General features: G+C 53.3%; 5 protein-coding genes across 5 annotated transcripts, besides 1 other annotated feature; all 5 read right to left on the minus strand.

Annotated features, from left to right (window-relative positions):
• Positions 1-56: 56 nt before the first annotated feature.
• On the minus strand, positions 57-2012 carry EKO05_0008502 (uncharacterized protein; the record flags this gene model as incomplete). The annotated part of the gene is made up of 1 exon (XM_038946546.1): positions 57-2012. One exon carries the CDS (start codon positions 2010-2012, stop codon positions 57-59), a length of 1956 nt encoding a protein of 651 aa, XP_038796040.1.
• A 913-nt stretch (positions 2013-2925) lies between these two features.
• EKO05_0008503 (uncharacterized protein) lies at positions 2926-5044 on the minus strand (the record flags this gene model as incomplete). The annotated part of the gene is made up of 4 exons (XM_038941584.1): positions 2926-3793; positions 3843-4221; positions 4268-4960; positions 5011-5044. The coding sequence occupies 4 exons, from the start codon at positions 5042-5044 to the stop codon at positions 2926-2928; spliced, it is 1974 nt and encodes a 657-aa protein (XP_038796041.1).
• A 3286-nt stretch (positions 5045-8330) lies between these two features.
• On the minus strand, positions 8331-9932 carry EKO05_0008504 (General amino acid permease; the record flags this gene model as incomplete). The annotated part of the gene is made up of 1 exon (XM_038946547.1): positions 8331-9932. The coding sequence occupies one exon, from the start codon at positions 9930-9932 to the stop codon at positions 8331-8333; it is 1602 nt and encodes a 533-aa protein (XP_038796043.1).
• A 721-nt stretch (positions 9933-10653) lies between these two features.
• Positions 10654-11698, minus strand: EKO05_0008505 (uncharacterized protein; the record flags this gene model as incomplete). Its single annotated transcript, XM_038941569.1, has 3 exons — positions 10654-10950; positions 10997-11504; positions 11553-11698. 3 exons carry the CDS (start codon positions 11696-11698, stop codon positions 10654-10656), a joined length of 951 nt encoding a protein of 316 aa, XP_038796044.1.
• Positions 11205-11243: a tandem repeat.
• Positions 11699-13087: 1389 nt separating the features above from the next.
• Positions 13088-15399, minus strand: EKO05_0008506 (RNA polymerase III subunit C82; the record flags this gene model as incomplete). The annotated part of the gene is made up of 3 exons (XM_038941560.1): positions 13088-15046; positions 15255-15311; positions 15373-15399. The coding sequence occupies 3 exons, from the start codon at positions 15397-15399 to the stop codon at positions 13088-13090; spliced, it is 2043 nt and encodes a 680-aa protein (XP_038796045.1).
• Between the last annotated feature and the right edge of the window lie 283 nt (positions 15400-15682).

Raw genomic sequence — 15682 nt, forward strand, 5'->3', positions numbered from 1 at the left:
GGTACAAAAATGCACAGCCATTTGAACGTGATCATACAAGCGAGCCCAAGAATAGTTCAAACCAGGATCATCTTGCCTGGGAGATTATTGAGGTCAGGGACGTTGAATCCGGCTTCATCGTCGTCCCAAGCCACAGTCTCGACGCTCTGCGTCCACGCTGCAAGCACGAGTCTTGCAACCGTAGCTATATTGTCGACACTGAATGGTAAGTCCAGCTTTAAGAGCGTTTCGACCTGCTTTCCTAGGTTGTGTTCAGGGAAAGTTATGGATTGTCGGTTGGAATCTAGACTTGATCGTCTGGAGCGGCACGCCGAGGGACGTGATGAGTTGGAAGCATGACGTTTGCTTCTTGGGTCGGATTCGGGACAGTGTGTGTCGACAACGATAGGTAATGGTGTTATCGATGGAGAGCCAAGGGCACTGGCCTGGGCATCTACAGCGTTGGCGTAAGAGCGCTGAATATCATGCTTGGTCGCTTCTTGTACCACCCTCAAGACGTCTTGCGGTTTCATGTCAGATACGAGAGCCATCAAACGTTCAAGAAGCGTGACATAGCGCCGCATGCGAGCGACTTTGTCCACAAGTGCTTCGGTAATGGTGCCTGCTGCTACTTTCCCAAGACGTTCGCGTTCGCGGAACAGGAGACCTGCGTTCTGTGGCTTGTGCAGAGGTCCAAAGATATCAAGTTGTGGTGAGTGTCTGTGTACTTTGTCGACAAGGCCTTCAAGGCGCTGGAGTAGGCGCCCGGGGGTCAAGCCGTCTGAGGCCACAAATCGAACAGTGCTGATGAGCGGTGCAGAAGCAAGTGGCGTAAGGCCGCCAACGAAAGGAAGCATTGCGATAGCTTGGACGAGCGGGGTCATTGGACTTGATCTTGTTGATACTTCCACAGTATGGAAGGTAAGCTCGCGAGAGCTTGGTAGCATCGAGAGGAACCTAGTTTGCGGTGTCTGCTGAGAACGTTTGTGGATCCTAAGTGGCACACCTGAACGCACAGCTTCGAAAGATTCGTTTGTGATGAGAATGCTACTGGTCGATTTCGCATCTTGCTGGAAGGGCAACGAGCCGCAAGCGAAGTGCTTTGCAAAGAGTGATGAGTGGCCCGATCCGCTCGACGTCAGCTGGGATAAACTGCGTTTATGTTGTCTCAGCGAAATCTGGTACCTCCCGTCTTCGATGGGATCACATCGAATTGTGATACCAAAAGCGCCTTTCTCGATGAGTGTAGTGCTGGTTCCAGTGTTGCTCGCAGTACGTATGACGGGGCTGCCTAGCAGCACAGAGAGCGTTGCGAGTTCCGCAGATGTCAGTCTAACGCCCATTCGTCCATGGTAGTTCTCTGCTGGCCGTCCGTCCTTCACCCATGTACGTTGTATAGTACTTGCGCTGTCTTGTTTGACTAGTCCATTTTCCATAGCAACCAAAGTTGGCGCCGGTCTTTTGATGGAGAGACTCCGTCCCAATCCTCGCTCTACGGCGGACATGTCAAAACTCTTCATCTTTGCGAGCGGCGCTCCATCTCCCCGCCCAGTGGTTGTCCTCCTGTACGACATCGATTGCACCCTCTTGGGGCTGGTCGCACTCCGCTTTGTCGAAAGTAAAAATCTGCCCATCTCCCCAGAGTACGCAGATCGTTCCGTCATCGATCGCGGTCCGAGTTCGTTGGCGAACGTTTCGCAGATTGCCTCGAATGAAACCTCCCCAGGATGGCCATGCGGGTTGGTGAACAGTGCGGAGGAGCACAAGCCCTCATCCCCAGCTTTGACAATTCCTGACAATGTCGGTACCCATTTCGAATTGTTGCCCTTCCGTTTCGGGGCGAACAATTGTTTCCATGAGCTGGGTGTGCGAGATGGCTGATACGATTTTCCACTATCTCCGTCCACCGTGTAGATGTCCCGGTTGTTGTCCTTGGAGTGCCGGTGCACGAGAAGTCGAGAGACGAGAGCCATGACAATAAGGAAGAGAAGACCGAATGCAATGCTCAATGCGATAACTGCTCTTCTATGCATCTTTCTCAGCGTGGAATGTGTACCTTATATGGAGACTGTCATTTGTTTGGGGTGGGCCCTGTTTGGGAAATGGTCGAGCTTAGCCAATCGGGAAGCAGCGCCTTCCCGGTCACCTGTACTCGCGCCTTCGGACAAGCTGGGCTACCGCTCCTAACGAATAAGGAAGACATTCGATCGGTGCGAATCGTGTTCGGTGATCGGCTTTTGTCAGGAAAGCTATGCGCTGTGGAACAAAAGGCAGCAAAAGACCGAAATATCGCAATAGACCGTGGAGGCCTTCAAGACGCCGTCCGAGCGATGTCCTTGCACACAGCCAGGCCCATGAAAAGTCTATATGATGAGTGCGCATTCAAGTGGTCCAAAAGCCCCGACCGATAACGTGATCTTTGGATGCGCCGCTTGCCAGGATCTTCCCGCAGCCCCACCTGCCATTCCAAAATTTGCTACACAAACTTTAAATTTTGTTTTGTTTTACCGACGGTAAAGGGATATGACAGACACCAGCGGACATAAGCAAACAATGTGAAACAATATGTGAGAGACAAGAACGGGTCCTCCAGACAAGTGAAGCCTAAGGAAAATTGGAATAGAACAGCGTCGTAGCCAAGAATGAGAGAGACAGCAACCTGCACGAGGTCTATGCCGCCCCTTGGGAAGCCCTAGACTGAGGACTTAAGAGTCAGACTGTTCAGACTGTCTGTAGGATCCTGGTCTTCAGCGACCTAGGCTGAGTCGCGGAAATTCGGAAAACGGATTGCACGAGGCATACCCGTGCCTATATAGTCAGTGTTGACATCATATTGTCTCGTGAGGATGAGTGCGATGTTGGGCCGCCTTATACCTACGGTGACCGGGATCTGCGGAGCTCCGCAAGCCGAATGAATTGATGAGCGGGATGAGCACATGTGTTTTGTTAGATCCTACGGTGGCTAGGCGAATAAGTCCCGATCAAATCCTGCACTTTCAATAATGTTCTCTGCGCTGTGATGATTGCTGTAGGGTGTTCGAACACCAGAACAATCATTGTTCGGGTTGCAGTCATAATCAGACAGCGTCGAACCCAGACCGAGTAGGCGTCAGCTCCAGGCTTTTTTTGTTGCGCCATGTTCATCGTACTGGGTGTGCGAGCTGCTGCTGCACCTACAGCACTCACCCAGTAAAGCGCACCAGACATGTTTTTCCAGAGATTGTTAGTGTCTGTGCGTTGGAGTGTTTCGTGCAGAGCCTCGGTAAGAGGAGTTTTGTGCGAACCTGCGCAACTGTCACGTCTAGAAAAGTATGTCGGTGTGTCGAATAAGTCGACGCAGTTGGGATCTGCGGCGACAGAGAAAGGTACGCCCATCACGATTGCGGCTGTGTATATCAGTGCTGTTATGCGGCATGCTTCGTATATCCAGTCCCCTGACACTAGCACACCAGGCGTATGGGCTGACGGCCGCGAAGCCATACGCATTTGGATTTCAAGGACTCTGGCTTCATAGTCGTCAGGTATAGGATGCAGGTGTTCAATGTCCATGGCATCAACATCGTATGTCGCATTCAAAGCTGCGTTATGCTTCAAGAACAGATTAGTAAGATCCCTCATATCGCATAACAATTCCAGGGCAGAAGACGAGCAGTATGCGTCGTTGGCAATCGTGAAGTAGTTATATCTCGGACAGAACAACGGCGATTCGGGCACTGCTGTTTTGCTTTCAAAAGGAGCGAAGCTTGTAGGCACCCTTTCCCGGAAGGGCGGCAATACTTCGCTTTCGCAGAAGATATCGCAATGCTGGCAGCAACTAGATTCGATCAGCTTGTACGACACGGCAGGTGATGTTGGATGCATACGCCACAGCCACCTCTGCCATTGCTTTGTTGTGGGCAAACGATGGCAAACCCCCGCGTCGGGTGATGAAGGTAGCAATACCATTCTCGTGGATTCGCAGAACTTCCTCATCACACACCCACATCTCTCCTGCGAACAAATGCAGGATAATTATGAGAGTAGTGTCATCCGGCTGCAAGACAGGGTTGGCCAAACGCTCATTGATCATAGTGATGGTTTCGGCTTTGACCAAAGCTGTTGTCGTGCTGTCGCCAGAGCACCGATCGTGCATATCAAGCCATGTTGATGCTAGGTTATTAGAACTAAGAATGATATACGGGTGTGACAGCATCAGTGGCAGCCATTTCTTCGTCGTCGAGTCCGAAGCGAACGCGCGCATGCCTGGCGATATCAGGACATTTCCTTGTTGCGACAGTTTGGTACTTACACGTGCGCGACAGATACAGCGAATTGAGCTGCGGATTTTGAAATTGCGGCATTACGTCAAAAGGATCGTGGGAACCGCTAACACTGTGAAATGTGGCTAAGCCATAAATCAGCGTTCGAAGTTGGCGTTCTTCGTGTTCCTTGCTCTCTTCATAATTAGTGACAGATTCGTCCGTGATGGTTTGTATCTGCGTTTGGTATTGTGGGAAGCAGCTTGCGTTTTCAATCGCAGTGAGTTGCCAACTTAAGCTACCAGCGTCAAAGGAGTGACTGGAGCTTGGGCTGAGATCCAATGGATCCGAATTCGTGATCGAGTACGCATATCCTTGCTGCTCCTGCTCGGTATCCGATGGACAAGACGGAGCTGAACTTTGAGAAGACCTCGGTCGACGTGTACGGATAGGACTGGATGCGACATACTCCGATCTCACAGGTCTGCCGCGGGTGGTATGGCTTGCAGGAGGGCTTGGAATCGAGCCAACCTCCACGCTCCCTCTCCTCTTCTTCTTGTTTTCTTCGTGCCTCCAGTGTATCATAGCCTGCGAGCGTACGCTCCTCTTCGCATCTTCATCTCTGAATTGCGAGGGATTGGTCGCAACAAGAAACTGAAGCTGTGGTGGGCCCTCACGCGTCACTCTTTGTCGCTTCAGCTTAGGCTTTGCCTGGCTGCCTGTGTCAGAAGATGCTGGAGAAACTACAGGTGGGTTAGAGAAGGTGTATTCATCGGGCCTTCTGTATGCCTACCTTTAGCCGCATCACCGGGGCGGTCCGAAGCCATGGTAATGGCACTTCTGTGGGCTGAGAGGCCGGTGGGAGTCGCAGGTATAGCCAACAGGGGCGAGGGGTGTTACGCAATGGCCGCTTTTATTGCGAGAGGAGCACATGTTTGCCTGTCAGGCGGGGAGCGTGGGGCCTAGGTGTCGCCCGCTGAGAGCGCTAAGACCATGCGGCTGATTCGCTCACCTCAGCAAAAGTGGGCCCGTTCTCTCCATCTTTAAGGTCTCTACTAAGTTTAGCTATAGTCTAAGTGTTTGAGTAAAGCCGTGGATATGCTAAAGATCGTTTGTATCTAACCCTTTAGACGCTGGACGCTCATTATGTAAGCAAGCTGCACCTGCAACAGGGGGTGCAACAATTCGTTCGCTGTAGATGAGATGATGTCATCATCTTTTAAGCCATAAGTTTAGTGGTCGGTCTGACGGTCACAACAGTAGAACAACGTGCTTCTTAAAGAATTACACATAAAAAAAGTAAAAGAATTTCCGTGCTTTTGAGTTATAATCTAAAGATTAAAGTATTAGAAGCATATTTTTTCAGTTTTCTGTAACACGTAAAGGTTAAAGGTCAATGACCTCGTCTTACCTGTCGCGGACGAAATATTGCACCGCCTGTCGCTTTGACAAAGTAGCACGTCATCTCCTTGCTAAGCGAAAGTACCTAAGCTCTGTCTTATCAGAGCTAATTTTGATTTGGTACATTACATCATTAAGTTTATTCGGTTACTGCTCTTGCGAAAATGGGATACTCGGGATATGCAATGTAATTTCCATCCCGGTAAGCACTTGTTCAATCCTAGTCTCCAATCGCTATAAGCCTCCAACGGCGGCAGTCGATTCGGTATGGCTTTGTTTGAAAGATCAGCAACACAATTAAGGGGTAATAATTTAAAGATATTAAAGCTGGAATGCCTGAGTAATAGGGAAGGCTATACGCTTTTGCTTAGCTAATAATTTATCTGTTTATTGCCTAGTGCTATTACTCAACTACTAAGAAGCACGTTCTTACCGGCCGAATGCCCAGGCACTGCCACAACATCTAGCAATCAAAAGCAGTAAATACGACAAAAGTGTCTATTTCTTATTTGGTAGACTCATAAGGACTAGCTATATCTCCAGGCTTCATGTCTCTTCAGAAACTAGGAGCTAGAAGCGTTCTCCGGCTGAAAAATTAGTCCAAGTGGTCTTAGCCTTCCTAGTGTTCTTGGGGGTGTTCGGTGAAAGATCAAAAACTGAGCTTCTCCGCATCACTGGACATTAGCTTTGAAGATGTCAACACTTGTTTGTTTTCAATCTCAGGTGTCCAAAAGAAAACACCAAGCTGATAAACATTCATTCAATTGTGACCATTGCGATGTTCGCCCATCGACGAAACAAACATCTACACCTACCCAACTAACGTTGATGAAATCGATAGACCACCACTCACGATCCGTCTGTGGTTGTTGATGTTGTAATTGAAGCCACGATACCGCAAGTACACTTATCACGGTAGGGAACATGGTCGCTTTGTTGAACTTTACGGACTTGCAATTGCAACGCAGCCTAACCGCATTGGTAACAGATCGTTACTCTGGACCTTGCAGGTACGACAGACAAGGTAACACTGCCAAGGTGGTATGATATCGTGATCATCGACTACTGGAAAGACCGTAGGCGGATGAGTACAGTGGTGCTCGCCAGGTGACGAGGTGCAGCTTGCAGCTTGCAGCTCCTCTCTGGAAGTCGTAGGCAGGCGCGGTAGAGGCTTGTCGTTATTTTTCGACGTGATGTTCATGTACACTGCTGTCGTTTCCCACGCGTTCAAAAGCCGAGCCCGAATCCCTCAATGTTTGACACCGTCTCAGAAACCCCATTCTGCCCTGATTTCTCCACTCCTTTCTTTTCTTCCTTAACCCTTACCTTCAGATCCTCGCACTCTTCTTGCTCCAGCATCCACTGCACTTCATCAGCATGCGAATGATTCACGCCCATGACATCCTCCAGCACATACCAAACGATCGCATCCCCAAAGGGCGTACATATCAGCCTTCCTTCATAGTGACACCAGATAAGCTCCACGTCTTCGTCAGTGACGAAGAACCTCGGACTCCCCATAAACTCTTCAAGTACAAGGTTCTCGATCCGCTCAGCGTCAGCATAAAGACCAAAGAAGCGGCATGCGAGCGAAGTAGAAATGCCTTCCCTGATGCCAGGCGGTGTATGAAGTTCGCCTGTGGGTCGACTGGAAGGGTTTAAGCACCAGCGGCGCATGTAGCGGATGACACAACGACGCCATCTTTCGAAGCATGCGAAGGGGGGACCGAGATACGGTTGAACCTGTGGCTAGCAAAAAGCAACGATGTCATGGTGTCGATGCCGCAGTAGTACTCGAGCATTGATAGAGAGACAACTCTCACATATACCTCAGCGGTGGTCTCCTTCACAATGTCGACTTTCGGACTTTTGAGAAGCTTTGAGAGGAACTGTGGGTTAATGTTCTTCATTATGGTACGTTGACTTGCTCGGGCCCGCTGAGTCAATGAGCGGGCTCGAGACAGGTTTGTGAATATCCGTTCGCGGCGACGTGAGCCTCGCTAACGGCGAGTCAGAGATGAAAGGTTCGTCAAAGTGAGTTGGTGTCACTGGAACTGCATGTTGTGGATTGAAACCAAAGCAATTTTCATATAAAGGCTTCGCGACGTCCTCAAAGTGTAAAGCAGGCACCGCTACGTTTGAGTTGACGCTCTCACTGTCGCTCTGGTTCTTGGCCTCGAAAAAAGCCATCCATGACTCCAGCGCATCAGAATCAACAGCGCTGACATTTAGCGCCAACTTTTCAGTGTTCTTACCTGCTGACAACGGGGCGTCTTTGATGTGAGTAGATGTTGAACCTTCAGTCGCCGCATCGCTTGGAGCGTCGTCACCTACAGCTGAGGTGATAGGCGGGAAGGGGTAGACATTTTAGCTTTCCCATGCTCCAGGCGTACCATGCACGATGATTACGAGTGTGTACCGGCGCTTTGGGGATTCGTGACGGACTGCATGAGTACTCTCGAAGAACAGGCGGCTTGTCCACGAACACCAAGCCTCGTTCGCCGCAGTGATATTCCAGACTCCACAGTTCTGTCAGAGGGTCATAATGTGTCGTTTCGGAAAGAATGTTCGAACAAAAAAAAAAGGTCGCTTATTCTACGTTTTAATAGTGAAGATGGGCGGCGAAGCCTGAGCTTCACGTGCCATACAGTCAACTAGTTATAGGAATTTCAAACGCACTTTGACTGCGCGAGTTGTAGATTCTGCGCAATCTCAGAAACTAGCCCAGATTCGCTTCAGGAAGCTTTGATGTTCAACAGGCTCAATAAACTCATCCTTGGTATCCATGTCCTTCCTCATTCCAGAAGTTAGATCAATCTCATGGCTTCTCCACCATCTTGTCTTCTTCCAAAACTTGTATACGAGGAAGATGATTCCGAACAGGGGTAACAGAATGTAAGCATCCACGAAGGTCCCGGCGTCGAAGGGTGCTAGCGTTGTCCAGCCTTGAACGAATGCAAGGAAGACGTTGGCAAACAGACCAAAGTACGCATTCCAGGGATGCAGAGCTGATCTGAAGGGAAGCTCGTTGGGTGAACGACCTTGCGCTTTCCATGCTTGTCGGAATCGAATGTGTGTAAGTGAGATGCCTGCCCAGACCAAAAATGTCGAGACGCCGCTTAGATTGATGATGTACGAGTAAGCCTTGCCGCCTCCGGTAGATATGTTCATCATTGAAAGTACCCCAAAGAGGTTCGTGAGGACGATGGCGTATACGGGAACTCCACGACTGTTCGTCCATCCCAGGAATCGCGGGGCACCGCCTTCTTTCGCCATAAAGAGTATCGTACGGGATCCAATGTAGATGGAGCTGTTGGCTGCTGAGACGACTGTGATAAAGATGAAGGCATTGATGAGATGCACTCCACCTTCCCACCCCGCGTTTTGGATAGCAATCGTCATTGGGCTCTTCAACGCACGGCTTTCCCCGTTGATCAGGCCATCAGCATTTGCAGGACAGGTGAGGCCGAAGAAGAACGCAACGCCCATGTAGACGAACAATATACGCCAGATGACCTGTCTGATAGCCAAAGGAACTGCGACACTAGGGTTCCTTGTTTCCGTAGCCGCGACTGCAACGGCTTCCACTCCGACGTAGAAGGTTGACGCAAAAACGAAGACCTGCGCGACTCCACGAAACCCGTTTGTAAATGCTCCTGGATCACGCCAATACCGGAAGCCCAGAGCTTCATCCTGACCGATCAAGCCACCCGAAGCGTAGATGATCGAGAAGATGAAGTACGCGCAAAGACCGAACAGTTTGACCAAAGCTAGCCAGAACTCAGCTTCGCCGAAGGACTCGACTCCGAGCATCTGGAAGCCTAGGAACGCGAACCAGAATATGAGGAAGTATCCCCACAGAGGGACCTTATCGCTCCAGAATACCAGGAGCGAAGAAATAACATTGTACTCGTTCGCAAGTACACAGCCCCAAACGAGCCAGTAGTTCCAGCCCATGGCTACTCCAAAGGCCTTGTCGACAAAGCGTTCCGAGAGGGTGATGAACGCGCCACCGGTAGGGTAAAGTGTCGTCATCTCTCCTAATGACTGCGTGATACTCCACGCGATGATCCCAATGATCCCAAAGCCGATTATAAGAGAAGCCGGACCGCCATTCGAGAGTGCGCCTCCAGTGCCCACCAAAATGCCTGGGCCGATAATGCCAGCCAGAGCCATCATAGAGAGATGTCGCGTCTTCAAACCTCGCTTGACACCCATCTCGGGATCAATGCGCTCGAAGTCTTCATCGTGGTCGTAGCTTGCAGACGGTGACGTATGTCCTCCTGGGTGCTTGGTAGAGTCAAAGAGCGCCATGCTGAGACTTGCGACGCGGTGAGGGAAACACGCGTGAAAACCCCGAGGAATTCATGGCGATTATATGTATCCGACTGCCATCATCTTGGCAGCTGCAGATCTAACGCGCTCGGCAGCTCTAGCCCTATGATAGCGGCCCTGCGAACGTATGGTTGAGCAAAGGGTCGCGGTAGGCGATGACGCGATTTAGCCGCCTGGTTTCGCAATGTCGTAAGGCGACAAGGGCGTGCACACATTGCACACGCGAGTTCCTAAATTGCTGGGCATCGAGGTTCTGGATACGTACTGGCTTGTGCAAGAATATGGCGTCGTCGTTGTGAGTAATTGTGGTGTGCTAATGGCCCATGGGGTGCAGATGTTATCATGACGCTAGCTGTATTTGTCTACTAGCTTTGTTCAACCTACTGCTTGTGGAGCACACCACGGCTCTTGCTCGTGCACCCCCACACGATCAAATACACAGATTACAAGTAACGGAAGGACTCTGAACCCAAGCGACACGTTCTGATGAGCTCGTACCAGTCTGAGCGGTGGGCTTTGGAACGTCGAGCAGTAACAATATCACTTCCGCAAATGGTCAATATTAAAAATATTCGTCTAACGTAGCGTTGCTCTACAATGTTCGCCATACACAGCGGATAGCCTCCAGCTACCAGCACGGAAGTGAGGCTGAACCCGTCAGCCTTCCTATCGACGCGGCTCGGCAGCCGCCCTCGATCATTTAGTTCTTGCGAGAGAGCTCCATGCGCTTCTTCAGCTTGTAAGCGATGGCTCGCTTCCTGGCAGCAGTGCCTTGAGTAAAGGCGACACTGCCACCGAAAGGACCAGCGGCGGCACCGTTGCGGACGCGCATGACGCAGACGTTAGGGGTTCCGGCAACAGTGGCATCGCAAGTCATGCCCTGAGGCATCTGAACCTTCATCTCGAACTCGGTGCTAGTGGCAAGAGAGATTCCCTGGACACCAAGACCGGGAACGTCTTTGGTGACAGTCGCCGACTGCATGGCAGCTTCATCGGTCTAAAATTGTCAGTCTGAGCGCAAGTGGCGAGAGGGGAAAACTTACTCCTCCACTGGTGCCGTCGACATCGGCAGTGAATGGACCAGCACCATCCTGGTTAATCTGGCGAAGTGTCATAGTGACTGTACCGTCATCTGCGCACGTCGGGAGGCCAGTAGAAGCACCTGCACCCTGAGCGGCGGCAACGCGAGCCTCGGGTGGGCCCTCTGCCTTGTTACCACCTCCACCCAGGAGACCTGCGATACCAGTCGCGCCAGCAGCACCGCCAGCGCCGCCGCCGCCACCTCCACCAAACAGTCCACCGAGCAGCTGACGCCTGCGGGCTCCGGCACCAGCACCACCCTGGGCATTCTCGGGCAGGTTGTCCTCGACGCCGACACTGCCTGAGGCGCCCTGGTTAGTGGGCGGTGCTGTACCAGATCCCATGAAAGCTGCGACCATGACGGAGGCATCGACGGGGCCATTGCCCTGCGTGCGTCCGAGAGGAGTCGCCTTGCCACTTGCGATGTCGCGGTCACGAATGATGGCGGTATCTGCCTGAGAACCGCAGCCGCTGTTGGATGTCAGGGTCGTCCTAGGAAGCTGAGATAGGGACACTCACTTCGACGAACAGTCACGCGGTGTACCGTCAGCGACTGTAAGTCCTGGCATATTGACGCCGTTCGCTCCCTGGATCTCAGTGACGACACCGTGTGCCGAGACCCAAGCTGCCAAAGTAGCGACGAGTGCGAATTGTGAAGTGTACATGATTACTGATTAGAAAATCGAGATCAACTCTGATTTTCAAGTACTAGTCTGAGGCAGGGAGTAAGATTAGAGAGGTAGCGCCAGGCCGGGGAGGAGAAGAAAAAGGCGGAGGAGTTGCTTGCTGGTGATCTCCAGTTGGACGCGTGCTCTCCAACCTCTTATACCTGCCTCGATCTTACAAGCAGACATGATTGCGCCTACATCCGCCGACCAATGACTTCACCACCTCCACTCTGTAGGCGCACGACAAGCCCAACATTCCCGGTCTTCTACAATGGCAAGTCAAGATCACCATGGTTGCAAAGCAGGACGTGCCTCAGACGCGCCTTTTTTTTTGCCTTTGCCTAGGACCAAACGTGCTTGGCTACGAGAAAGCGTTTCCCCAACCGCTTGGCTAGGGTAGAAAGCCAGTGTCGAGGCTTCTGACAGGTGCCGTCGTCGGACGCAAGGTTTCGAAGCAAGCCTGGTGAAGAGCTTCGAAGGCGCCAAGGCACACAAGATCAATGCACGTCACCGAAACACAAGAGCCCATCCTCGGCGTTGCAGAAGAGAGCGAGCGGTATTGGAGAAAAGCTCACCGTGTGCAGGCGACTACTTTGGACCTCGTCAGCACGCCTCTCGAGCAGCGATTGGCAATACATGCAGCAAGGGCGTGTCGTAGCGTTGTCACTGCCTTTCGAAGCGCCACACATCCATCACCCAAAACTCTGCATTGAGCTGTCAGATCCATTGCAGCCAAGTTGCGACAAGCAAGCCAGCTAAGCTACCATCCAAGACCCGCCCCTACCGCGAATCCACAAAAGGAGAAGAAGAAAAAAGAAAGATCCTCAAGTTTCGAACCCCAGCGTTCCATAATACAGGGCCTGTGCTCCCTTCTTTCCTCACGAGCGCGAGGTGTGGTCGCGTTGCAGTTCCGTTGCTCTAGCGTTTCAGCAAACACCGTCCCCAGCCGCTCGACGATCTCAAACACGTCACGCGTAGGGATCGAGGTCTCGACGCTCCGCCTGAAAATCGCGGCACTCGTGCTCCCGAGGCAGGCTGGCGTCAGCCAAGACGTGGGCGTGGCTGTGTATGTGGTGCGCAGGGTGGTAATGACGCTGAAGAGAGGGGTGGGAGGTGGTGTAGGGATGTGCTTTTTCTTTTTTTTTCGGGGTGGAGGGAGCCTATTGCAGCGCAGCGAGGTGGGTGTTGCACACGATCAATACCAGACGATTCTTGCTGGGAGCTGGAGTGGGAGGGGATGAGAATGAGGACGGACGTGGTCATACATGTGTTTCTCCCTAAGAATGCTATCTATATTGTACAAATCCAACTCCGTGCCAGATGCTCGGGGGTATCAAATATACCAGATGCTTTTTGTGTTAGATCCGTCTGCCCACCGTGCTGTCGTTACACCGAGACCAGAGGGCCGTGGAAGTCGCGCAGGGTGGCGACGAGATCGTCTTCGCGGAAGAGCTGCAGGGAGAGCTTCTCCTGCACTTCTTTCCACTTCCGCAGCGCGTCCAGCTCGGCTTGGCTGAGCCATTTTTCCTCGTTACCGACCACGTCGGAGCGCTCGGCTTTGCTGAGGAGCGGCTGGACTTTTTCGCGCTCGAACTGGATGCGCTGCAGTATGCGCACCATGCCCTTGTAGGTGTCGTGGAGGAGCTTCTCTCGTGCGCGCTGCCGGTCGTACCAAATCAGGTGGAGGGAGTGCTTTGCTTCTCGCCTCTCCACCTTGGGAATCTCCTGGGTCTGAACGAGACCCTGTACGGTGAGATCGTTCACGATGCCGCGGATGTCGTTTGCAGACATCATCATGGCATTGCATGTTGCGCGCTCGTCGAGCTTGCCTTTCTTCCTCAGCGCGCGGATGAGTTTGACGCCCAGCGTGCCCTTTCTCGCCGAGATTGTGTTTTCAACCTCGGTCTGGATGAGCTGTTTGGCAATCTCCTCAAACTCTATATGCCACTGCGAGAAGCCTGCGCGTGAGTGCCAGGTGACGAAATGGGTGGGGTCTTCGGAGAGCAGCTGGATGTGTTTGTCGACCAGTCTAGTCTTCTCGTCTATGCTGAGGGTGGTGGGATCGGTGGGCTGGCTGAGAACGTTAGCGCTGCGGACATGGCCTCTTCTGGTGATCTGAACGACTGCATTCGGATCCAGGCCCTCGCAGATGTCGACGTCGCGGCCGATCTTCTTGGCCACGTCTCGGGCGGTGACGAGGTTCTTGGCGTCGATCTGGTTGTCTGCGCCTTCGTCGCCGGCTGTTGGCGGTTCTGGGTACTCCTCGTAGCAGCGTGGGGTGTTGGCTTCCAGGATGCGGAGCATGGTCTGGTAGATGTGAGCCGTGACGGGCCCCAAGCGCTGCTCGACCAGCTGCACCAGCTGTTCTGTGCGCATGGCGACGGCAATCTTCTCTGGATTCACGCGAATGACCAGCTTGTCTTCTGGTGGCGCAGCGCCCGCGGTTGCGTACCCGTTTGCACCGTTGGTTTTTACGCGCTTGGTCGGGTTGGTGTAGTCCTGGTCTGGCTGCCGCCGTTTTGAGAATCTCGGGACGTGGAGCCACTTGTCGCGCATGTTTCGTTTGCGCTCGAGCGTGTTTCTGTGGCACAGCGCCTTGTCTTTTGTGCCGGTCGGCTGCTGGCCTGCGAGGTCCTGATCGATGGTCTCTTGCTGGAGCCTGTCGTGCATGTCTCCTGGCGACAGGTACTGGGACTCTGTCATTGTTCTGACCCAGCCGCGCTGAATGAGTCGCTCGATGATGTCGTACAGCTCGTCGGCTGACGCGATCTCGCCGTCTTGGTCTGCGTGCTCATGCTCTTGCTGGTCGCCCGGTCCGGCGTTGGTTGCGCCGTTGGTTGCGCCGTTCAGGCCCGGTTTGACACCGTTCGCCTCGGACGAAGCGGCCTTGACGAGGCCGTTGGTCTGGGCAGAGCCGTTGGTCTGGGCAGAGCCGTTGGTGTCGTTGGCAGACCCCCTCTTCCTCTTGGTACCCGCGCCGTTTGCCAGTCCGTCGTCCGAGTCGTCCGCGTCGTCGGTGTCGGCGGTGGTGGGGAAGTAGGCTTCCTTGAGGTCTGCGATGCGCGTGTGGCCGAGGCGCAAGAGGTTGGTCATGACGTTGGCGGCCTTTGTGCCGAAGCGGTCCTCGACGAGCTTGGTGACCTTGCCGAGGCGGACGAGGGCGTACGAGTTCAGCCAGTCGATCTCGTAGTAGGTGGGCTGGGCGTCGGTGCCCGAGTGGAAGACGAGGTGCTGCTGCAGCAGGATGACGAGGCCGTACTTGATCTGGCGGGCGTTCAGGTAGGAGGCGCGGGCGACGGCGGCGAGGGTCTGGCGTCCATGGCGAGCCAGGACGGAGTAGACGCGCTGTGAGTGTTAGGGCGAGGAGGGATGCGAGGGGGAGTGCGAGAGGCAGTGCAAGAGGCAGTCAAGAGGCGATGCGAGGAGGGATGCAAGAGGCGGTGCAAGAGGCAGCCAAGAGGCGGTGCAAGAGGCAGCCAAGAGGCGGTGCAAGAGGCAGCCAAGAGGCGGTGCAAGAGGCAGTCAAGAGGCGGTCCAAGAGGCAGTGACGTACCGCTGCGAGTTCGCCGTAGACATCCTCGACCAGGAAGGTGCAGAGCTCGGCGAGGATCTGAGGCACGTTGGTACACTGCCGAGTTCGATGGGGCTGGTGGAGTGAGGCGACGTCTTACCGGAGTCTCGCGCTGGTTGTACGACATGATGCTGCCTAGATATTTGCCAGATATCCAGGTGTCCACGGGGCTACCGGAGAGACATTGGGCGGGCTGGACGAGCTGTGCGCGCGCTGCTGGGGGCAGAATTTCATTTCCAGCTCGCGCGGGCGGGGACGCAGTACTTTTGGCCGAACCCTTGCGCCGTCGTCGGTGGCCAATCACAACGAGCGTCTTCGTAAAGCCCGGTGCTAAGACCACGACCAGCGCCTTCCTCTGCTTTTGCAACCACCGTCACTCCATCTCCCCCCCCCATCCATTGCCCTCCCCC

The sequence above is a fragment of the Ascochyta rabiei genome, chromosome 15 (assembly GCF_004011695.2).
Source record: "Ascochyta rabiei chromosome 15, complete sequence".
Classification (NCBI taxonomy): domain Eukaryota; kingdom Fungi; phylum Ascomycota; class Dothideomycetes; order Pleosporales; family Didymellaceae; genus Ascochyta; species Ascochyta rabiei.